Source organism: Cordyceps javanica, chromosome 5, assembly GCF_051103115.1.
Source record: "Cordyceps javanica chromosome 5, complete sequence".
NCBI lineage: Eukaryota > Fungi > Ascomycota > Sordariomycetes > Hypocreales > Cordycipitaceae > Cordyceps > Cordyceps javanica.
The window spans coordinates 1,147,396-1,169,897 of NC_139299.1; the positions used below are offsets into that span (position 1 = coordinate 1,147,396).

Here is a 22,502-nt window from a genome sequence, read left to right on the forward strand (position 1 = left end):
ATGCTATCAACGGGTCCAAATAAGCGGAATAAAATTACCTACAAGTAACTCGTAAAATTACAAAGACGACCACTGAGCACTATACTACTCCTTGTTAACGAGTTGAACCGCAAATTGACTCGTACTCTGCACATATGTTACGAGATGTGCTTGTACGTATCCAACGTCACCGGCCAGATCCTCTCCGGATCTTGTACCTGGTACCTCTGTCCAAGAATGCCCCTCACTGGCGTTACATTGGGCTGTTCCCATCTCTCCTCTCTCACATGCGTGCCTGCTGAGCACAGTCGCTGGATACCAACTGGAAATACAAGCACACGAGCAGATAGATAAGTAACTGGTAAGCAGGTACCGAAAAGGTACCAAAACCGGACCCTCCAGCTCGTTCACGGCTTTCAGGTGCTTAATAACACCGGATTCGCATACTTGCTGGTTTCATTTATCATCTACGGCATTCATGCAAATCCATGAAAACCCACAAGCAGCACAGCGCGGATTGAAGGTCGCTTCCTAGGATTGCCAAGCGTGATTCAACACGTCGTCTGTGGTTAGCTCTTCGATCCATATTGAATAAACTCACACACACTCGAGTCTGTTCAAAAACGTATTCTTGTCTATTTCTAACGAGCTCGTCCTGCAATGAAACGCACGACTGAACTTGTATGAAGGTACATAATAACCCATGGTATAATCACGTCCACAGACGCCCAAAACGCCGAGATGCAAACGCCCAGGTCCTGCGAGGGGAAGTGTGCAGCAGCAATAGCGGCAACTCTGTGTGAAGCCTGCTTCGCGGCTTCGCATCATTCCCAGGCGCAGTCCACATGCTGTAGATGGCTGGCGTTAAAACTCGTACATGAACGAGTCTACCCAGCCGTTGTGTTGCTGCCCGCCATCAGTCCTCCCAGCTCTTCTCTACAGTCTCCCTAACTCGTTTTGTGTATTCTTTACGATTGTCCTTGTAGAGGTTCGACGCTTCGACGTTGGCTGGCGAGCCAGTGTTGGGGTCGTTGAGAAGACTGTGGCAGAGTCAGGGCATGGCTCTCTATGCTGGTAGCGCACTCCTTACCTTTGAATGCTCGTCAGAACTGCAGCGACATCGTACGTGGGGCTCCATCTATTTTGGAGAATGTCCAGGCAAAGTTCACCGGTGGCGTATACGTTGGGGTGGAACATTTGGCTGATAAACTTGACTTGCGGTGGCTTGTTGGGATATTGCTCCTCAAACTGCATCACAAGGCGGAATGTGCCATCCTCGAACGGTGTATCTGCAGGTCCGATGATGACGGCGTTCCTGAGCATCGCCATGTGTGGTTAGCAAGGATGGTCCTGGTGTGTCTCTGCACATTGGCCAGGCGTACGAACCATGTCATAACGTTGTCGGGGATCGGAGAGGCGGATACGCCGGCGGGAGGATCGGTTTGCATACGCTGCAGCACTGTGAGCCAACGCCAGGTTTGTGCGAGGCGAGTTGCGAGTTACGCACCTTGAAGTCCCGCATTAAGCGACGTCTGGCGGCCGTAGACATTGTGACGATGTGAACAAGTGCGGGCGACGAGTGCAGCCCCAGATGTGTCTGGTGTTTATTGTGTGTTGCTCTCGGCGGGTACAAGCTGCGGTGATGGCCACAAAAGGCCTGGAGATTTCAACAGAGATGAAACTGCTCGGGTGGCGAGGCGACGACGGTGTAAATGTAAATTGGGCACGAGAGTTGCCGCTTGTCACCCTCTGGATTATGGCAGCATTTGGGGACCACCCTGATGGTGAGCTTGGCCAATGAGGGCAGCCGTGGCCTCGACGCCAGCGGGCCTACGTCTCGCCATGCTGGCATCACGTGAAGTCGTGATTGTATGGAGGCAGTGTGACAAAGCTCGAGACGACGTGCATGAAAAGTCGGTTTGACAAGATCTCTTGCGTATGGAACTATTTCAGGCTTGTTTGAAAATAGTCTCGTGTATACCTGACAAGTATTGACAGAATATGCAATGCATTACCACAAGATACAACGCCATCGCAGGCCCCTGGAAGCTGCCAGTCTCTATTTGTCCATTACAGTGGGCGTCGGGCTGCAAGGTGGTTTGTCTGTGCTGCGGACACTTGACTGGTACTGGTATAAGCTCCCGTAAAATGTCAGCCTGCGACGGGCAAACAAATCCAAATCCCCACTGTGCTAAAATGGCTCGGAATACCCTCTGGAACCATCCCGATATTCCACCACAACTGCGGACTGCGCAAAGCCGGGGAAGCGGTGCACCTGGCCAGCTCTCCCCCCACCCGCTCTAAGCCGACGACGCCCGACATGCGCCGACCCACCTCGCCTTTGTTTCCGAACACCTGCTTCCGGCCCATTGACGTTTATTGAATATATTCTGCATTGCGCGCCACCACACCCGTCTCATCTCTCCTCCCCTCTTTGCCTTGTACTGTCCTTCGCGCCGCCCGTTGCCCTCTTTGATTCCACAGTGTCCAGTCCAGCCGCGTCGCCCACACCCCGTCGCAATGCCTGCCGCGCCGCTCAGAACCGCCAGACTGAACATGCTGGCTCAGCATCTCTCTGCTGGTGCCCGCTCCTTCTCCACGGGGTCCGTCCTCCGCAAGGAGCTGCAGGATGCCTACATCCTGAGTGCTGCCAGAACCCCCACTGCCAAGGTCCGTCCGTTCTTCCCGGCCGAGTCGCGCGCTCGCTCCATCTGACACATCTGGTAGTTCAATGGCTCCTACCTAAACGTCAGCGCCCCCCAGCTCGGCGCCGTCGCCATCAAGTCCGCTCTGGAAAAGTCCAAGGTTCCCACCGACAAGATCACCGATGTCTACATGGGTAACGTCCTTGGTGGCAGCATTGGCCAGGCTCCCGCCCGCCAGGCCGTCATATTTGCCGGCCTGCCCGACACCACCGAGGCCATTACCATCAACAAGGTCTGCTCCTCCGGCCTCAAGGCTGTCGTCTTCGCCGCCCAGAACATTCAGATGGGTCTTGCTGAAGCCCAGATCGCCGGTGGCATGGAGAACATGTCTCGCGTCCCGTACTACGTCAACCGCGCCAGTGGCCTCCCCGCCTTTGGCCACGCCAAGATGGAGGACGGCCTGATCAAGGACGGCCTCACCGACGTTTACGAGCAGTTCCACATGGGCAATTGCTGCGAGAACACGGTCAAGAAGCACAACATTACCCGTGAACAGCAGGACGAGTATGCCATCCAGTCCTACCGCAACGCCCAGAAGGCCTGGGCTGACAAGGCCTTTGCCGACGAGATTGCTCCCGTTACCGTCAAGGGCCGCAAGGGCGAGACTATCATTGACACCGACGAAGGTTTCAACGACATCAAGTTTGAAAAAGTCCCCACCTTGAAGCCCGCTTTTGTCCGCGACGGAACCGGCTCTGTTACCGCCGCCAACTCTTCCACCCTCAACGATGGCGCCAGCGCTCTCGTCCTGGGCAACCGCTCCATTGCCGAAAAATACGGCAAGGACTCGCGCGTGCTGGCCAAGATTGTCAGCTACGCTGATGCCGCCATGGCCCCCATCGACTTCCCCGTCGCGCCCGCCAAGGCCGTCCCTATTGCCCTGGAGCGTGCCGGCATCACCAAGGACCAAGTCGCCGTGTGGGAGTTCAACGAGGCTTTTGCCGGTGTCATTCTGGCTAACCAGAAGATCCTCGGCCTCGAGGGTGCCAAGGTCAACGCTCTGGGCGGTGCCATCTCTCTCGGCCATGCCCTAGGCAGCTCTGGATCTCGCATCCTGACCACCCTTCTCCACCAGCTCAAGCCTGGCGAGTACGGCGTTGCTGCTATCTGCAACGGCGGTGGCGCTGCTACCGCCATGGTTGTGCAGCGTGTTGAGTCTGTATAAGAAAATAAAGTGTAAAACGAATGTGATGAAAGAACAAGCAAGTGCAATCATTTGCGACTGGAGTATTTGCGGGTTTCATAGCACTGGTACTTGAATACAATACGCATCCAATTGAAGCAACACTACATGACTCAGATGACATGAAAACTGCAAGATTGGCATTCGATTGAGGCGTCCGATACTAACCTGCAATGCTGCTCCAAGCAGGGCAGTGCATGTTTAGCGCGATGAGGCGGTCAGCCAGGTTGACTACAGCCTCAGCCGCCCCGGACACGTTCCGTGCCTCAGCCCCCGTCCTCTTCAAATCTGCTCAAGAAATGATGCCGGGTTATTGTTCCCAAACTTGTACAAAACACTCATCCACATGGCGTGGCATGACGGGCACCGCCCTCCAAAAGACGAAGCGGCGTATGCCGCCACTGCCCAGCTGTTGTTTGAGCAGAGCCGGGGCCTGACACAGTCGAGAATGGTGAGCAACATACAAGCGCTTGACTCTATCGGAAACGTCGCGCAGGATAATCGCCAGGCTCTGCGCCAGCTCGCGGGCTCGAGCCAGGGCGTCCGGCCCGAGAGCCCATGGGGCCCGTGGAATCCGTATTCGAAGCCCGATAACGCTGGGGGTGCGACCTTTGACGACATGCGTGATACATATTCCAGCCCGGAGGGCAGCAGTAGCGAAAAGCAATGGGATCCTTGGAACCTATACTCGACCGATGGCCATGAGGGAGCAGTTTTTGACGACACATATGGCACATACGGCACATGCTCCAGCACGGAGAGCAGAGACGGCAAAGACCAATGGGGTCCGTGGAATCCATATTCAAGGACCGCTGGCTCTGGCGCGGCCTCTGACGGTACATTCAATGCATCTCCCAGCACCAGTACAGCACCGTCTTTCTCGCCTTCCAAAGGGAAAATTTCGAGCACTTTGCCAGCTGGTGTGCGTGCGAATAACTCTTCGGCATGCAAACCATCTCCGGCGGGTATATCAACTGCACCTGCGCCTCATTCCACCAGCGAAGATGGAAGCTCGACGCGCAGAAGCTACACATCATCGACAGAGCCTTTGAAATTCGACGATTGGGATGCAAATTCTCCTTTTGATGTCTCCGGTAGCGCCGCCGCCGTCGCCGCCAGGGAAGCGCAGGTGAAGCAAGCGGAGGCCCTCGCCTGGCAGATCTTGTACTCTGGGGAAAAGTCAGAGGATGACTATTGGAAGAAGATAAGGGGTTCGGGGTCTGGAGAGAAGGTCTGACACATTTTTTTTCGACGAGCTCGAAGAATTCAGTTCAAATAAGCTTGCTCAAGAGACACGGCGGGTCATTTAAAGAGACAGCAACAGGGCCGGGATGTGGAGCTGGCAACGATCCAAGATAAGCAGGGAAACAAGTTTCTGAGGTAGATTTCAAAATTAGTAAAGCGATTCATTGTTTTGTAAAAAGAATACGACCCAAAGTCGGCAACATAAAACTGAGCTTGCACACATGAGCTGCTCGTCCATGTCTACTAACAAGTACATTCAAAGTCCCCTGCCCCAGACCCGCTAATAAGCCCCCCAACGTGGAACTGAAGCCCAAGCAACGACACCAAGCTATGGCAGCCCTTCTCTCCATCCACCACCATTCATTCATTCATCAAGACCAGAAAAGCTCACTCTGCTTCGACCCTCCCTCGCATTCCCACCGCTTGCGCATCAACCCCATCGCAAGTCGCTGGCACTCGCCTTCTCCATCCAACCCGTCTGCAAGACAAAACAACGACAGAGCAGCATGGCCCTCGTGCGTGAGTTTCTGGGCGCGATCCGCCAACAGGTGCGACGGCAGCAGGGCGACGCGCTGCGGTCCTGGCTGCAGGTCGACTCGAGCAGCGGCGCGCAGTACCACAACCTGGGCGCCGAGTTGCGCGCGCACTTTGCCACGCCGGCCAGCGTCGACGGCGTCGTCGAGGCGTGCCTGCCGCAGGAGGACGACGTGCCCGAGGGTCAGGCGACGGCGTGGCCTGGGTTGCAGTCGTTTATGAAGGACTATCTCATCTTTTGGCGGGACATTGACTATGATGATTTACTAGGCGCGCATCAGCTACTGAGTGGTCTCGTCAAGTGAGTCGTTTGTTTTTTGTTTTTTATTTTTGTTCTTGATTTTTGTTCTTGTTTTTTGTTCTTGTTTTTTGTTCTTGTTTTTTGTTTTTGGCCTCTCTCTTTTTGCGCACCTCCCTTTTAAATCATCTTGCTTGCATTTTCCTCTGCAGAGATGAGAGCCTGTTGCATCAATTGACAAGAGCGCCGCAAGCTGACCATTTGTGCCGAAAATTATTAGCTCCTGCGCGACGGCCTTTGCGCATCCCGCGTACGGCGCCATGCTGCTCCAGGCCAGCATGTCGCTGTCGGAGACGCTCGCGCGGCTGACCATGATGCTGAACCGGCGGCCGGACCTGGCGCGGAAGCTGCGCGCGGCGGCCGCCGACGAGGACAAGTCGGTCGCGGAGTCGTCGGCCGAGATTATCCAGAAAATCTTCACCACGTGCCTGACGGACCGCTCCGGCTCCTCCCGTCACGGCAAGCCCGAGGGCAAGAGGGCCGGCGTCTACATGTTCGCCAACCTCGTGCTCAAGCTGCTCTTCGCCTGCCGCCGCACCCACCTCGCGCGCATGATCTTCGTCAACATTGCCAGCATCTCGCCGCCGCTGTCGCTCTACCCGGCCGCGCAGCGCGTCACCTTCCTCTACTACCTGGGGCGCTTCAACCTGGCCAACCACCACCCGCGCCGCGCCGCGCTCTGCCTCGAGGCCGCCTACCTGCAGACGCCCGCCGTCTTCGTCGCGCACCGCGCCCGCATCCTCGCCTACCTCATCCCCAGCAACATGATGCTCGGCATCTTCCCGTCGCGCGCGCTGCTCGCCCGCCCTGAAGCCACCGGAGCCGGAGCCGGAGCCGGAGCCGGAGCCGGCACGGCGGCCCTGGACCCCATCTTCCGCCCGCTCTGCCAGGCCGTCCGCGCCGGCAACTTTGCCGCCTTCCAGGCGCACCTCGCCACCCACGAGCGCTGGCTGCTCGAGAGGGGCCTGCTGCTGCCGCTGGCGTCGCGCCTGCGGCCGCTGCTGTGGCGCGCCCTCAGCCGCCGCGCCTTTTTGCTGACCTACGTGCCGCCGCCGGCCGACTCGGCGTCGTCGCGCAAGGCCGCCACGCTCGACCTCGCCCACCTGCACACGCTGGCCGTGTACACGCAGCGTCGGCTGGAGGGCTGGCTGCCGTCGCGGCAGCCGCAGCACCACCACCGCCGCCCGCCGCCCCACGGCAGCACCCGGCTCCTCGTCCGCGCCGTGTCCAACAGCGTCGTCGACGACGGCGAGTCCACGCTCGCGCCCCCGCCGGGCGGGCCCCGCCGCCTCCGGCCCAACGAGGGGCTCGTCTGGGGCAACGCCCAGGTCACCTACCAAGACGTCGAGATGGTCGTCGCCGCCCTCGTCCAGCAGGGGCTGCTGCACGGCTTCGTCGCCCACGGCCAGGCCCGCTTCGCCATCATCGGCGCCAAGGCCAAGGGGAGCCCCCTCCTCGCCGGCTGGCCGCCCGTGTGGCAGGCCATACAGAACAGGCAGTACGAGGAGCCCTTTGACCTCAACGAGGTGCCCGGCTGGGTCAAGGGATGATGATGTGTGAGTGAGGCAGGGGTGGTCGGTCCCTTCAGGTCTGCCATGGTGAAAAACTCGGACGAGGCAAGGGAAATACAAGGAAAAGAAGAACGAAACAAGAAAAGTCATCCGCATATATATATATATCCATGTACGATAATATCCATGTACGATAGGAGCACAGCATAAAAAGATACCCAGCAATGATATAAATCAATATAAATTAAAAACATGGCGGCGGCCGTGTATTTACAAGTATATTGGGAAACTCAACGTGAATGGTGCTGATACAAGAGCACACGTTAGAATGAGTTGTGGAAAATGTTATTTGAAAAAAGTTTTTTTTTGGTTTTCTTGTTTCAATCTTCGCAACAATCATCATGAAAGAAGAAAAAAGAAAGGGGGTGGGGCTAGTTCTAAAAGATTCAAGATAGTTCGCTCCTACATTAATCGTAAGGCATCTGGTCTCGGCTTCCAAAAGGCAAGTCGATAAAGAAGGGTAAAAACGGCGGTAGTCCTGACAGGCCACACATCCGTGGAAGCTAAACAGGCTTCAGGTATAAGAAAAAGTAAGCTTCAAGCCGTTCATCTCCGTTTAAAAAAAAACATTAGAAGCAAGTTCTTCGGACAATCAAGTAATTGATCCATTTTTCCCATTTCCATGTCTCCAAAAGCTCCGTTGGAAATTGCATCCAAAATAAAAATCCAAAAAAGAAGGTATAAAAGTCTCCAATGCTGTAAAAAGGGGGGTATCGACCGTAAGCAAGAATGGTATAAATGCCATCAGGGTGAAGCTGAATAGCCATATCGTTTCATAAAGAAACAAGAAGAAGAATTCAAAATGTTGTTCTCCAGTGATGGGGAGATGGCATGTCAAGGGACGCTTGCCGCAAAGCAAACGTCGCGCTAGACATACACGCCAATAGAATAAACATCATCGCCGATAGATGTTTGGCTGATATATATGGCAAGACTGAACCTGTCGGACGGGACATGTTATAAACTGTAAAAAGAGGATCCAGCGCGAGGAACCAAGCTCCAGCGTTGGCACGAAGAGAAAGAAAAATGACAGCCTCCGCCAGCCCAGAGCATTCAAAGACGCGACTTCAGCTAGTCGGTGCTGGAAAATGTCGGGCAGAGGTAAAAGAAAATTGTAAAGCAAGAATGGGGCAGAATTGAAATGGTGGCTAGCCACGGATTAGTTGGCACGCCGCTTGAAGTCTGTTTCTAATAAAGGCAAGCAGCGGCGACTAGCGTAGCGACAATGCCAGCAATGATAGTGCTGCCATGCTGACGTCCAGCATCGTTCTTCTTGTCCTTGGTGGGAGCAGTCTGAGGGGCAGTTGGGGACCCTGCATATGTGCTGTTGGAGGTGTAGGTGGCGTTGCTGTTGTTTTCTTCGTGGAAGATGCCAGGCGAAACGGTAGGGACTTCACTTGTGATGGATGAGGGTTTCCTGACAGTGGAAGTGGTGGTGGTCGTAGTAGTAGTGCTACTACGCGTATGCGAGGAGCTAGACGTGGCAGAAGAGGTTGTAGTGCTGGTGCTGGTGCTCGTGGGTGTGGGCGAGGGAGTCGAGCTAGCGGTCGAAGTGGTCGATGGCGGAGGCGGAGGCGGCGATGAGGAGCTCTTGGAGGAAGAAGAGGAGTCCTGGGCAGCATTGGCGTTGGCAAGTAGGCCAGAGATAGGCGTAGAAGTGGAAGCTTGACCGCCAGAGCCGTCAAAAGCAACAATGTGAGCCGTCTTACCCTTGGGGACGGTAACGACGCAGAACGAAGCGCCGCCTGCGCCGTCGGCGGCGTTGTTGCTCTTGACCTTGCCGTCAGACGAGATCTCACAGGGCAGGCCGTTGCAGCCGCCCTCGGGGCACTCGATCTTGACGCCAAAGTTGGGCTTGGTGCTGAAGAGGGCGGAAGCTTGCCAGACAGGGTTGACGCCGAGCTTGACAAAGGTCTGGCCATTGGCATCCGTGTTGGCACCAGCAACAAAAACAGCCCAGTTGCCAACAGCTTTGGAGTCGGTGCCCCAGACGCAACCCTCGTGGCCAACACCGGGCGAGTTGATGTAGTAATGCGCGGCTGTGCTCTGCCAATACGAGGTGCCAGGAACAGCGAGGGTGGAAATGGAGTCGACGACAGTGGGAATAAGCATGGCCTCGTTCCCAGGCAGAACGGTCTGGCAGTAAGAAAGCTTCTGGGAGCACTTGTTGACAGCCTTGATCGAACCGGTGCCAGGGACGCAGTTGGGTTGACCTTCAAAGGGCTTGCGGATGATGCCGTCGTGGTCGCAGTAGAGGCCTCCGTTCATGGACGAGGGATAGGTGTAGGTCGACTCTTTTTCCCACTGATTCATGACCATGCCCTCCTTACAGGCGATGGGGCAGTAGTGGCCAGGCTCGCAGGACTGATCGGGGCTCATTGCCCAGCCGGCATTCTTCTGGTCGGGAGTAACGGCAACGAGATCGGGGTCGTCGGTAGGAAAGGCGCAGGTGCTGCGCTTCACGAGGGAGACGGAGCTGGGAGGGCTCTCAACAGCACGGTGGTGCTCATGGTGCAAGTGCGTGTGTCGGTGTGCCTGGTGAACGTTGCGGTGAAGAACGGAGGCATCCGCGCCGGGCGCGAGAATGAACATGGCCGAGGCGACAAAGGCCTGCAGCGTAGCGAGCTGCATAATGGCGGTAGTTTGAGCTGTGTTAAGCGAAATGTCAAGCAATGGGCAAGAGGACGCGCGCAGACTCGTCAAGAGCCAAGCTGAGATGAGAGACGAGACGTGAAGCTGTGGTGGCACAACTTGATCGTATCGTGAAGAAAAGATGAATGACGAACGTCGAGGTCAAAGGTTGTTATTGTTGTATGCGAAAGAGTGCTGATGGCATTGAAGCGAAGAGAAAGAATCGAATATAGTTGGCAAGTCGTCGGGTGTAAACGAGATGTGCGTGAGCGGCGTGCGGGCCGTTTGGGTTAAAGAATGGACTGAACAAGAGCCGGTGACCGAAAGGAGCGAGCGAGTCGAGCGCGAAAAACGTCGAGTTTTCGCGTTTTGCGGCAATTGAACGGAAGACGATCGAAGCGACGAGAGAGAGAAATAAAAACAAAAGAAGGACGAGCGAAGAGCTTAAAGAAAGGATGGAAACGTAAAAGAAGGTGGGAAGACTAGCCAAAAGGAGGGAGCGTGAGAGGTGAGAGAGGACAGCCGCTGGGTCGAGATGGGCACACGGTTGAGCGACCCGATTTGTGGGGCTGGCTAGGCGAATTGGCTAGGGGGGTCTCGAACAAAGAGAGAATTAATTAATTACAGGCTGATATGAGAATAGTGCTAATATACCGTACTCAGTAATGTGTAGCTACCAGTAGAGAGCAAACGGGTCACTCTGGGGTACCTGGACAACTGGTGGAGGACGAGAAGGGGGGGACTTGAGATTGCAGTACTTTTATTTACTGAACTGATCCTCCGCTCCCCACTCAGGTCCCCCCCGTTGCCAGCGCAATTTAGTAGTGTGTGGTCACTGGTAGGTGACTGGTCAGTGGTGTACTTGAGATTCTGCCCTGCCAATAAGTATGAGCAGCCCTGTGGTCCCAACTTAGTCTTGCGGTACCTATCAGTACTGATGTTGGTGGTGCCTGTCAAAAGGCTAGAAAAAAAAAACAGGGCTAAAGGGTACCTGCATACTCAGTACCTGACTGGTGTGTCAACATTGTTCCAATCGGACGCGGGCCGTCATCTCCCAGGAACCGGCCCCTATCCAATCACAGCCCGTACTCCCCAGGTCGGAAATGAGATGTGGATCCCCATCTGTTGGCCCAGCACGCTTCAGCACGCTTGGCGCACCAAAGTCGCGTGGGCTTGCAGCGTTCTTGGGGGGGCCGGGGGGGGGGCACTGGTACATACATCAGTAGTCAAACTGTCGGTGTCATTGACTCAAATGAACCCGTTTTTTTTTACAGAGAGCAGAGACTTTTTTTATCCCTCATTTATGCCGCTTGTGTCACTTATACCGCTCACAAGTCACCGCCTTGTACAAATTACAGCCTGTTCCTGCATTTTATGCACTGCACCTACAGCGCCTCTACCCTCTCGTGCCTCGCCAGCCCAGCCGCCCCGCCCGACTTGGCACTAAAATAGCCTTCTCGATGGTACCTGACTGCCCTCTGTTGCAGTCGCGTAACCGTGCTGCCGTGTCTAGGCCGTTTTAGCTTCGTCTGCCCTCTTCAGACTTTTCTGCTTCTTTTGCTTTTGCTTCATCGAAACGCTTGGTCGCATCGATTCGTACTCCCGTACCTGTTTGATGGCTCATCTGCTGCTCCATGTCTTGTTCATTGTGCAAAAAAAGGTTTTCATGTGCGGCTCGACTTGCATCCACGCATCATCATCGCCATCAGCATCAGCATCGTCATCATCATCAGTTTTCCTCCTCCGTCGCGTCTGCTGCCTAGCCCTCCCAAACTTGGCACTGGCACGCACTCGATGCCTGGCAACAACAACGCGCACATGACACTGGCCCAACTGCGGTCACCAGCACCCAACGACAACAGCGAGCCGCCCCTCGACATCCACGTGTAATTGCATTTATTAATTACACGTCGCCAACGAGAACCGTAAGGCAAACCCGGTCTAGCTGAGCAAATCAACATCCCGGTCACCTCCTCGCGTAAATGCCGAATCAGGTCAATAGGTGACCTTGACTTTGCTCACCGACCTACTACTAACTAGGCAGCCAGGTTGCCAGGCAGCCAGGCACCAGGTAAAGGGAGGCAGCCCTTCACCTTGACTCAATTTTGCTCGACCTCGAAATTTTGTGCCTCTCGTTGCTTCTTCTCGCTGCCAGGCTTGTGTTTATAAAGTGACCCTCTCCTAGATGAAAAAGCAGTCGCTACGGCAGCTAGCGTTAGCTTCCTCCGCCCTTTCTTGTTGATGTGTCAGACACCAATAGATGCTCATTTTGCCATGATCTCGTGAGACAAGACCACAACAGGGGGGATGTCGTATGATGAGAGCAAAGAAAATTTACCTAGGGAACAAGTAAAACTCAGTAGTAAGCCGCCAAAGGGTCGTTGAAACGCCTCACTCGGCGTAGCGGCCCAACCCTCCAAACCTAAAATTATCCTTGTCTCCATTGTCATTTCTGCAGGACCTGTTCCCTCCCCCTCACCATCTGCGTGGAGCGGCCCGTGGCCCGTGTATACCTGTTACATAAGTTACAAAGAGAAAAGGACAAAGCGTTCACCTCACCCAGGGCGACGCACGGAGTACTTGAGTACTCAGTACTCCCTCCGTACGGACTACTGGTGGCAGACTTGGCCACAGTACCGAGCAAGTTTTGAGAATGCAGACTTGAGCCGGCTTACAATGTCATCACACGTAATTTGCTATGACTTCACGACTACTTGAATCTTTCTGAATACCAAGGCATAAATAGCCAAAGATACAAAGATCATTGCTCCCAAATTCAAGGCTCATTCGACGAGAACAGCTCAGTTTCTGTACGCTCGGCTCTGGATTCTCGTTGCATGGGGGGCCCTGGCCGTGTTACCACCGTAGACAGGAAGAGGGCCAGTTGTATCCGTAGACCGAGGCGTATGCTTCTGCCGTGGCCCAGCAAGCCCTGTGTTTTCCTCGGCGATTCGCTGACCCGTCATGGCCCTGATTTGATAACAACGGATGCGCGGGCAGACGGTCGCTCCGTTGTGCTGCTCGCTGATTGAAACTACCCATTGTTGCTGTCGAGCAGATGCTCTACAGCACAAACGGTATGAGCTGACGTTGCGCGGCCATCCAAGTCTTGCACCAGTAGATAATAATCGACGGGTCGGAGATGATGCTCTCTCAAGGGCGGGGGGGAGCCCAACACGACAAATCCCAGTCAGACAGCCAACCTAGCCGTCATACAATGGTGCAGTGGGTGACATTTCACGTGCTCGAGTATAATTTGGTGCGATGACGCCCGCGCGGACATGCCTCGAAGCTTCTCCTGAGACGGACGGCGGGCGCGATACGGACTTTGATGGCCTGTTTGCTGCTTTCGCGGCGTGGCGGCCGCCGCTGTGGCCGTGCGGGCTCGACTACAGTCATAATTTTGCAATCCGCGCCTTGGATATCGCCAGTCATTGGGGTCAAAGAGGTAACATACCTTGTTGGTCGTGGGTCACCCCCAGACGTGTGAGAGCTGCGAGCGGTGCGTAGGCTGGAGAGCCGATGGACCGATTTGCGTTGCAACTGCAGAAGGTGGCCTGGCCGACGCCCAGGGGCGGGAGGTGCTTGGGTGGCACTATAGGCGGATTCACCCCAAAGTCGAATCTAATATGTGATTATCGAGTCCGAAAATGAAATGAAAGCAATGCGATTGTAGGGCGACACATCAGCAAACGTGGTGGCGACGTCGACGCATCAAATGAGAAATTCGGCGATTGGATCACGTATAGCAGTAGCCGGAAAGAACAGATCCCGGCAAACAAAAATCACATGCATGGACAAGTTACGATATTGACTGACAGATAAAGGCCTGAAGGAGTAAAGTACACTTATGCATCTCAAGGTATTAATAGCTGAACGCCGTGCCGCCATCCACATCACCATTCTGCCACCTTTTGTGCTATGATTGCAACAATATCGCCACCAAATCTCATCAACAAAAACCCTGAGCCTATCGCATGACTTTTCGTTCGTCGTGGGTCGGCTTCTTGCCGGCCGGTCCATCCAAGGCCATTCCGTTGACTCACACCACCCTCATGCCGACCTCTTGAGCATCGATACCTCATAGGTCTGTTGATGCGGTACCAACCGCATATTTCCAGATGAAATAGATAATAGAATAAAATAACGAAAACGGAGGGCGAGAGACGAGTTTGATGCCACTCAACCTAGTTCCTTTCTTCCTTCTTTCCTCAAGACAAGAGCGGTGCTCGCGACCGCGAACCCAATGGCTGCCGGCTGGCAGGATCAGGCAGGCAAGAAATGCCTAAATATCGAATTATTGCAATGTGATACAGCAGTCTGTATCAGTCTATTGCCCTCTGCAACATCTCTATAAGCTGTAGGCTCTATTTTCTTCTGTCTTTACCAGCCACTTCTGACGGCTTCACATACACATCACCGAGCCGTCGACTCTAACATACGGGTACATTGTTGTTCCTTTCATTTTTATTTGTTTGTTTTCATGTTCTCTTTTCATTTCCCTCTTGTGGACGATAATGCTTCTTGAATGCTCATTTTTCTCATGCAGTCGCTCGGATCTGCTCGGCAATATTTCACTCGAATCTAGCCAAGAGCTTTCCAGCCAACCTCAGCTGACCTGGGATGCCTGTTTCGAGATAGTCTCTCATCTCATACATGTTACCATGCTGCACAATGCTATGCCAAGCTACAGCAGACTATTTTGGCATTGAATGTATGCAGCACGAGACAGTCGGCCATTCCCGGTGAGCGGTTGCAGCGGCTTGTTCGCCCGGTCTATTGTACACCTAATTACCGCCCCAGCTGCCTTCTGGGCTCGCCTCTCGCTTATAATATCAGGCAATATGCAACCGCAGTCGTTTGTTCTCATTACGAGCAATAATTTGATGGACAAAACGGTTGATATTTTCTTTTGTATCTCAAACTTTCGTGGCATCTCCCAGTAGCACCCTGGTCCAAAATGCCCGGCCAGAGGCTACCCTATACCAGAAACCACCTCGCCAAACACCTATCATTGTCTGTGTCGCGTCTAAAATAGTAAAATTTTGTAAAGATAAAGTCATCTATTGCTGGTTTTAGTCGCTATTAGGAGGGCGTTATTCCAAAGCAGCATAGTAAAGCCCAGTCGCTCCCCCACTCGCCGTTCTCTCACCAGTGTCTGTTTCAATGCTGAATTGTCCTTACACCGCACACGGCTTGGCGCCGCAGGGAAGCCAAACTTCTTCCCAAAAATAACCAATGACGCCTGACGCTGCGCCTTATCTTGAGGTATTATCAGCAAATGAATGAGGACCGGGGGCACGAGGTGACGCCATTAAGCCTTGCTTGCCCATCATTGGAAAACCTCGAAAGCCGGACCGGCACAGCCTGCGCGTTCTCGACAGGTATTATAATTGTACAAAGAGTGAGTCTCCAAGATTCATGTAAATGCTGATGCTCAGTACCAGAACTCTCGCACCCCTTGGCCCTCTTGGCTTGCCGGAGCCTCGGGCCGCACCAACCACCACCCCTGTACGACCAAGGCCTTTCCCCTCTCGTCAGCTGGCTCATGGAAGCTCTCTTTGTCGTCCGTCTCTGTCCTGTCACGGCCTTGCAGAAGACCGACCACCGTTTCCATCTGCCGGCGAATGACGCGCCACTCCACGGTGAGGCTCTCCCCGCCGAGCTGTGACAGTGCCGTCCCGGGATACCCGACCAGGGCGCCGTTGGCGACTTGGACCGGCCTCCGCTCCCAAGGTACCTGTACGTCATCCGGTAGCTGTGCCAAGTCGCAGTGATGATGCTCCGCGCGCCACGGCTCGCGGCCGGACGGGATGCCGCCGATGTGGCGCACGCGGGGCAGCACGAAGCTCAAGCTCTCCGCGCGCGGGCAGTGAAGCAGGAGCGGCTCCATCGCCGTCCTCCACCGCCGGTGGCTCATGTCCTCACCGTCTGGTCGGCGCGCCACGTCGCGGAACCAGGCACGCCACTCGAGCCCGATGTGCAGGACTCGGTCTAGGCCGCGGACGTTCAGGGCGGTCTTGGCCTTGAGGCAGTACCTCATGTTGCGGTCCAGATAGAGCATGTCTCGCTGCGGGTTGAGCCAGGGGCCCGTGGACAGCGGTGGCGGCGGCGGCAGCAGCAGCAGCGGTTGCTTCCTTGTCGCCGTGCAGACCGTTGCAGGCGCGAGGAAGTAGCCGCGCAGGAGCGCGATGGCGCGTGATTCGCGGCAGACGCCAAGGGCCGCCGGCGGGGCGTGGCGGATGTGGAAGCTGAACATTTGTTCGCGCCGCTCGGTGTTGGCCGCTCGAGGAGCATCGGTGAGCTTGCTGACGTGAAAGACCCGTCGGTCGGGGAGGGTCGCCTCCCAGATGAGCTGCCGGACCTCGGGAGGGAGCCGTCCGAGTTCGAACACCATGGTGGTCCGACGAGCTCAAGGGCGCATTTTCGGTGCAGAAAACAAAAAAGAAGTGAAATATTGTCGTTTACTAATCGCGAGTGGTAGATGCGGTGCAGGCCTAGATTTAAGACATCAACTCTCTTCCCCTTCGACTGTCGACCATGGGCAGTAAGCTCTAGGCAGCAGGAATAAAAAAGATGGAGAGCCCGGGCCGCGACTAAGGCCATGAAATGTAGAAGCCTTGAATACGCTGACGCGTTTCGAGGGTCTGCGTATGCTTTGAATTTGATTTTCCTCTCCTTTGACGGCTGGAGTCTTCCGCTTGCGACGTCGGGGCCTTGCGAGCTTTTGCTTACAACAACAGCCTCATGTAAGTCGTTTGATGCTGAGATAGAAGAAGAATTGATCTCCACAATTGTCATAAAAAGTGGAGTATTTCGGATTCCCGATTAGGAATGCGAAAATAAAAATAGCCGGCTCGGCCTGGGCTGCTGCGCTAGTCTGAACTTGAAGACGCAAATCCGCTCGAAATGGGGACTACATGCAGCATCCATGTCCACCAAAATGGGACATTCGGATCCTTTCAGGCCCCGAAGACCCCGTGGTCGAGGCGTCTGTCCACGTTGAATGGATCACTGTAGCGAAAAAGTTTGTCACTATAGCAGAGAGTAGTCTTTTCCTGATACTGGTACGAATGTGTCCATAGTGGCCGGCTAGGTACGGACAGACGTCCCGCTTCCACCATCTTTTTAAGTCGGTGCCTAGCGGACTTGGATGCTCTTCTCATTTCGTCAAGGTTTGCGAGTCGCGGACTTTCTCTGTCCCAAAACTGCTGCCTGCTGAATTGTAAAATAGGCATCTGAATTCGACATGAAAGGTGTGGGGCAGAGCGTCACAGTGCGCCGCCAGAACGTTTGTTTCCCCCCTCGACAGTGACGAGCATGTCCGTCTTGAGCTGCACAATTATAGTGGTGCCTGTGATTCGTCATGGTTGAATCTGAGGTGGCGGACAAGCTGATAGACCCCGCCTTTTAATACGCACCAAGGTGCCGCTGCCTCCTTTACGTATCTCGGGTGTTCCTCAACTCTACACACCTCTGCACGGTTCCGTACTCTCGAAATACGCTTCTAGGTTCTCTGTTCACGTCTTGACTGACCCTTATCCTTATTCCTGGATCGAATTCTGTCATTCATAGATATTTGCCGTGTTTGCGTGCGCGTCTGAATCATGGATGAAGAAGTCGCCGCCCTCGTCATCGACAATGGGTAAGCTCCCACCGTGACTAACGTTGTTTCTTGGCCGCAAAGGGACTTATGATGTGATATCAATGATATGAAGCTGACCCAAGTGTAGCTCTGGCATGTGTAAGGCTGGTTTTGCCGGCGACGATGCTCCCCGCGCTGTCTTCCCGTCCATCGTCGGCCGCCCACGGCATCACGGCATCATGGTAGGCATGGGCCAGAAAGATTCCTACGTCGGCGACGAAGCCCAGTCCAAACGAGGAATCCTCAGCCTGCGTTACCCCATCGAGCACGGCGTCGTCACCAATTGGGACGATATGGAAAAAATTTGGCATCACACCTTTTACAACGAGCTTCGTGTTGCCCCCGAAGAACACCCTATTCTGCTGACGGAGGCTCCGATCAATCCCAAGTCGAACCGTGAAAAGATGACGCAAATCATTTTCGAAACCTTCAACGCGCCGGCATTCTATGTCCAGATTCAGGCCGTCTTGTCCCTGTATGCCTCTGGTCGTACCACTGGTATTGTGCTTGACTCTGGTGATGGCGTTACCCACGTCGTGCCAATCTATGAAGGCTTTGCGCTCCCCCATGCAATCGCGCGAATCGATATGGCAGGTAGAGACCTCACGGATTACCTGATGAAGATCCTTGCCGAGCGTGGCTACGCTTTCACGACCACAGCCGAACGCGAGATTGTTCGTGACGTCAAGGAGAAGCTGTGCTACGTGGCGCTTGATTTTGAGCAGGAACTCCAGACGGCTGCGCAGAGCTCGAGCTTGGAAAAGTCGTACGAACTGCCCGATGGACAGGTCATTACAATTGGCAATGAACGATTTCGCGCCCCTGAAGCCTTGTTCCAGCCATCAGTTCTTGGGCTGGAAAGTGGCGGTATTCATGTGACCGCGTTCAACTCCATCATCAAATGCGACGTCGATGTCAGAAAAGACTTGTACAACAACATTGTCATGGTAAGAACTTGTACAAAGGCATACTTGCTGCACAGCTCCATTTTGACTAACCATTTTCTTTCAGTCCGGTGGCACCACCATGTACCCTGGCTTGGCCGATCGCATGCAGAAGGAGCTCACCGCCCTCGCGCCGTCAGCAATGAAGGTCAAGATTATCGCACCACCCGAGCGCAAGTACTCCGTTTGGATTGGTGGATCGATCCTGGCCTCGCTTTCATCGTTCCAGCAACTCTGGATTTCGAAGCAGGAGTACGACGAGGCTGGACCTTCTATTGTCCATCGCAAGTGTTTTTAAAGCAACGACGTGCTTTTTCGGCCAGATTTGGAGGCGTATACCGTCGTTTTCACACGTACATGCCCATTGGTGCGGTTTCATCTGCAGTATGAATAGCACGAGGGGTTTTCATCGGCCTGTCTATTTGTTTAGCTAGTCAGTGATTAGCCAGTCAGGGCTTTTCCTGGAGTCGAGAAATGGAATTACTTTGCCCTTCCCCATCCTTGAGCAATGGTAGATTTCAGTCGTGATTATTCTGACAAAAAGCTAGCATTGCTTGCATGAAGCTTATCGACATGCGTGTCAAGTCCTCGAAGCTTGAGCTCGCTGTTGATGAGCTGTCCCATAGTAACAGCTCTTGTCCGCGCCCACCAGCATCTTTCAGTATCCAGCAAGATGAGCGCCGAGCGGAATAAGTGCAATAACAAGACGAGGGCACGCGTATCTCTCTTCTGCACTAGGTTTGTAAACGGCCCGCAGCAGAGAATGGGAAATCCGTAAATGAGCTGCTCAATATCGTCTTGAATAGCAGCGAGGTCATTCCGGATGTCGAGATCCAAACCGGACGATAAAGTTTGACAGTGTAGCAGAGGCGACATGCGACGGACGACGTATGCAAAGGAGGCCCTGGCTTGCGACGATGGCGTGATTTCCGGGGTTGCAGGTTGACAGTCGGTTGAGATGGAAGTGTTGGTGATTTTCGTGATCCCTTCTTTATATTGCTGCAACCTCTCGGACTCATTGTAGGGTGGCATCGCTTGCTCTTGTTGGGCGACGGCTGGTAGCACTTCGCGTTCTAAGCCCTGAAGTAAACGCCAGGCAAGGCTGTTTGCGGGTTCATGGACAGCTGTACTCGTCACTACGCTACTAGATGCCTGGTAGCGTGAATCGTCCCAGATGTCCATTAGTGGTTGCGCAAACAGATTGGTGCTGCTGTCTCGCCGAGCGAGAAACCGCTCGATTACGAGTCGAGGATGACGGGTCATAACCTTGAGGAAGATGCTGTTGCCTTCAATGAGAATAGGTATTGTTTGAAACCAAGCATGTGTGATGCCCGAGCTGGCCAGTAACAATGGATCTTGTGCCAGAGCGTCGATGGCGTTGACGTTATCGTGAAGAAAGGACAGGTCGAACCAGGATATGTAATTGATCAAGAGAGCGGCACCAACAATAGCTTCGGCGTGGTTCTTGGTGAGGGGCTTTGATAGACTTTGGCGAAAAAGTGAAATGGACCTGGGCATGAGCCAATTGGCAATGTTTAAATACTTTTTGCCCTCTGGGTGAATTGTGGATAGATGCATTGCTGAAGTGCATAACACGGAAGCCATGACAAATTTTTGCTAGGAAATAGTCAGTTCTGGTTTTCAGTCGAGAGATTTTTCCGAGATTCTTTACTTGGAGTGCATGTTGCAGGACAACTGGCCATATTTCGGGATACACCAGTGTCGATCGAGTGTGCTTGTCCCAGTGATGAAACAGCTCAAGTTGCAAGAGGCTCATCTGAGACTTTGAATCCAACCCCAAGTCGATGGTTTGTCTCGCTAGCCTCGAGGCAATACCTTTCTTGGTGGGCGAGACACAAGGGATGCCGCGCTTGAGGCAGCCGCTGCAAGGCTGACGCTCATCGCACTATCGCTTGTCGTATAAGTTTGGATATCCCAGCACATGACAAAAGGCGGAAATTTGGATGAATTATATGATGTACCTTGATTTTCCGTAGTTTGCACGCGACACAACCAAGACGACTTTTCTTATGGCGCCGTATCAACCGTCGCGCTCCGACATCGACTGTTTGCCCGTGGAGAACGGGGCGAGCCTCGCCGGGCTGTAGGATGCTATTGATAAAGATGTGCGATTCCGTTTGCTCTGCCATTTGGAAGAAGATCAACATGCCAGATCGGAGGTGTGCAGCTGCTGCGTGAGCGTTGTGCAAGCAGAGGAATGGAGGTGACGCAACTGTTTAGGTGACGAATAGTTTATAGTTTACGCCCAGACGGCCCCACTGACGGGTCTGCCTGCCGGTTAATTATCACCAAACAGGCGGCCTACATTGCCAATTCCAGATATAGTTTCGTCCACTGGCCTCACTTGAGCATTATTACTGGGCTCTTAAACGGGGGGCATATTAACCTTGCATTGCTACCTAAAGGGTCATTATGCTGGCTGCTGGGTGCTTAAGAAGTTGGTAGTGGTGTAGAGCCACCGGAGGGGATCGCCAGTCAAATCTTCCGAAACTGGATAAAAATGTCAGCCAGCTCGATCTCGGCTGAAAGCGACTACGCAGTGCCTCCCAAATGCATATAAAGGGACTGTTCGAACCGTCATTGAAGCCTGAAAGATGGACACATTCAATTGTTATACTTTGTCCCTCCTTGTTAGATCACTCAACTCTTAGCCATGGTCACCCTAGCAGCTGCCCAAGCCTCCAACGCAAAGATTGCCACCAGTCTTCCATCCGGAATGGTGGCAGTCTTTGTCGGCGGCACCAGTGGCATCGGAGAGCATACCCTGAAGCAGTTTGCTGAGCACGCCAAGAGCCCGCGCATTTATCTTGTCGGCCGGTCCCAGGAGGCGGCCGACCGTATCATATGCGAGTGTGCCAAGCTGAACCCAGATGGACAGTACGCCTTTATTGAATCTGATGTCAGCCTTTTGAAGAATGTTTCTCAAGTTTGCCAACGAATTCTGTCAGAGACCCGGACCGTCAATCTGCTGTTCCAGTCACAGGGAGGCCTGCAAATGGAGAGTGAGTGATGCCACCAGCCACGAAGTGAAATTTTGACGGTAAACAATTGTTCACCCCTTCATCTTAGAGACTTCGGAGGGACTCCCAAAAGCTTACGTGCTCCCCATCACCTCGCGCGTTCTCTTCGCTCTTGCCCTCTTGCCCGCCCTTCAACGAGCATCTGGCTTGAAGCGAGTCGTCTCCGTCTTCGCGGCTGGCTACGAGGGACCCTTTGACGAAAATGACTGGTCCGAGTATGCATCGAAGCACCCCATCATGGCTCGCGGCCACTTGGCCTCAATGATAACCATGGCGCATAATGTCTTGGCCCGAAAGGCTCCGGATGTAAGTTTTATCCACAATTACCCCGGCGCCGTCAAGACAAACTTTGGCAAAGATGCCAAAGGCGTCATGTCTATGGTGCGTATGGCTTTCATGCTTTTTGGGCCGTTGTTTCTCAAATACCGCTCCCCTGAGGAATCGTCAGTCTTGCAGTTATACGGTGCTACCAGCGCAGCGTTTCTACCAGCGGTTGGCACTGCCGCAGGCGTTCCTCCCCCGGACAGAATCTCGGTTGCTACTGGAACATATGGAAAGCAAGGTAGCGGCAGCTATAGCTTGAATGCTTTGTGTGAGAGAGTGTCTCATGACGTCGAGAAACGACTGGTGGACGCGCTCGATAATGGAGTAGAGGATCGGCTATGGGCACACATTGTCTGTGAAATTGAGCAAAGAATTGGAAAAGTGTATTAAATTATAGAGAAG

At 54.0% G+C, this 22,502-nt stretch overlaps 9 protein-coding genes across 9 annotated transcripts; 5 read left to right on the forward strand and 4 right to left on the reverse strand.

Moving 5' to 3' along the window:
- Positions 1–895: 895 nt before the first annotated feature.
- On the reverse strand, positions 896–1,528 carry V2A60_007584 (E2 ubiquitin-conjugating protein RAD6; the record flags this gene model as incomplete). Its single annotated transcript, XM_083258868.1, has 4 exons — positions 896–1,019; positions 1,070–1,294; positions 1,366–1,430; positions 1,487–1,528. The coding sequence occupies 4 exons, from the start codon at positions 1,526–1,528 to the stop codon at positions 896–898; spliced, it is 456 nt and encodes a 151-aa protein (XP_083114994.1).
- A 971-nt stretch (positions 1,529–2,499) lies between these two features.
- On the forward strand, positions 2,500–3,849 carry V2A60_007585 (Thiolase, N-terminal domain-containing protein; the record flags this gene model as incomplete). The annotated part of the gene is made up of 2 exons (XM_083258869.1): positions 2,500–2,649; positions 2,707–3,849. 2 exons carry the CDS (start codon positions 2,500–2,502, stop codon positions 3,847–3,849), a joined length of 1,293 nt encoding a protein of 430 aa, XP_083114995.1.
- Positions 3,850–4,213: 364 nt separating this feature from the next.
- Positions 4,214–5,104, forward strand: V2A60_007586 (uncharacterized protein; the record flags this gene model as incomplete). The annotated part of the gene is made up of 1 exon (XM_083258870.1): positions 4,214–5,104. The coding sequence occupies one exon, from the start codon at positions 4,214–4,216 to the stop codon at positions 5,102–5,104; it is 891 nt and encodes a 296-aa protein (XP_083114996.1).
- A 514-nt stretch (positions 5,105–5,618) lies between these two features.
- On the forward strand, positions 5,619–7,494 carry V2A60_007587 (uncharacterized protein; the record flags this gene model as incomplete). Its single annotated transcript, XM_083258871.1, has 2 exons — positions 5,619–5,947; positions 6,165–7,494. The coding sequence occupies 2 exons, from the start codon at positions 5,619–5,621 to the stop codon at positions 7,492–7,494; spliced, it is 1,659 nt and encodes a 552-aa protein (XP_083114997.1).
- A 1,209-nt stretch (positions 7,495–8,703) lies between these two features.
- On the reverse strand, positions 8,704–10,146 carry V2A60_007588 (uncharacterized protein; the record flags this gene model as incomplete). The annotated part of the gene is made up of 1 exon (XM_083258872.1): positions 8,704–10,146. One exon carries the CDS (start codon positions 10,144–10,146, stop codon positions 8,704–8,706), a length of 1,443 nt encoding a protein of 480 aa, XP_083114998.1.
- Positions 10,147–15,583: 5,437 nt separating this feature from the next.
- Positions 15,584–16,543, reverse strand: V2A60_007589 (2EXR domain-containing protein; the record flags this gene model as incomplete). Its single annotated transcript, XM_083258873.1, has 1 exon — positions 15,584–16,543. The coding sequence occupies one exon, from the start codon at positions 16,541–16,543 to the stop codon at positions 15,584–15,586; it is 960 nt and encodes a 319-aa protein (XP_083114999.1).
- A 1,210-nt stretch (positions 16,544–17,753) lies between these two features.
- V2A60_007590 (actin) lies at positions 17,754–19,033 on the forward strand (the record flags this gene model as incomplete). Its single annotated transcript, XM_083258874.1, has 3 exons — positions 17,754–17,791; positions 17,880–18,738; positions 18,803–19,033. The coding sequence occupies 3 exons, from the start codon at positions 17,754–17,756 to the stop codon at positions 19,031–19,033; spliced, it is 1,128 nt and encodes a 375-aa protein (XP_083115000.1).
- A 230-nt stretch (positions 19,034–19,263) lies between these two features.
- On the reverse strand, positions 19,264–20,313 carry V2A60_007591 (uncharacterized protein; the record flags this gene model as incomplete). The annotated part of the gene is made up of 1 exon (XM_083258875.1): positions 19,264–20,313. The coding sequence occupies one exon, from the start codon at positions 20,311–20,313 to the stop codon at positions 19,264–19,266; it is 1,050 nt and encodes a 349-aa protein (XP_083115001.1).
- Positions 20,314–21,409: 1,096 nt separating this feature from the next.
- On the forward strand, positions 21,410–22,490 carry V2A60_007592 (uncharacterized protein; the record flags this gene model as incomplete). The annotated part of the gene is made up of 2 exons (XM_083258876.1): positions 21,410–21,758; positions 21,826–22,490. 2 exons carry the CDS (start codon positions 21,410–21,412, stop codon positions 22,488–22,490), a joined length of 1,014 nt encoding a protein of 337 aa, XP_083115002.1.
- Between the last annotated feature and the right edge of the window lie 12 nt (positions 22,491–22,502).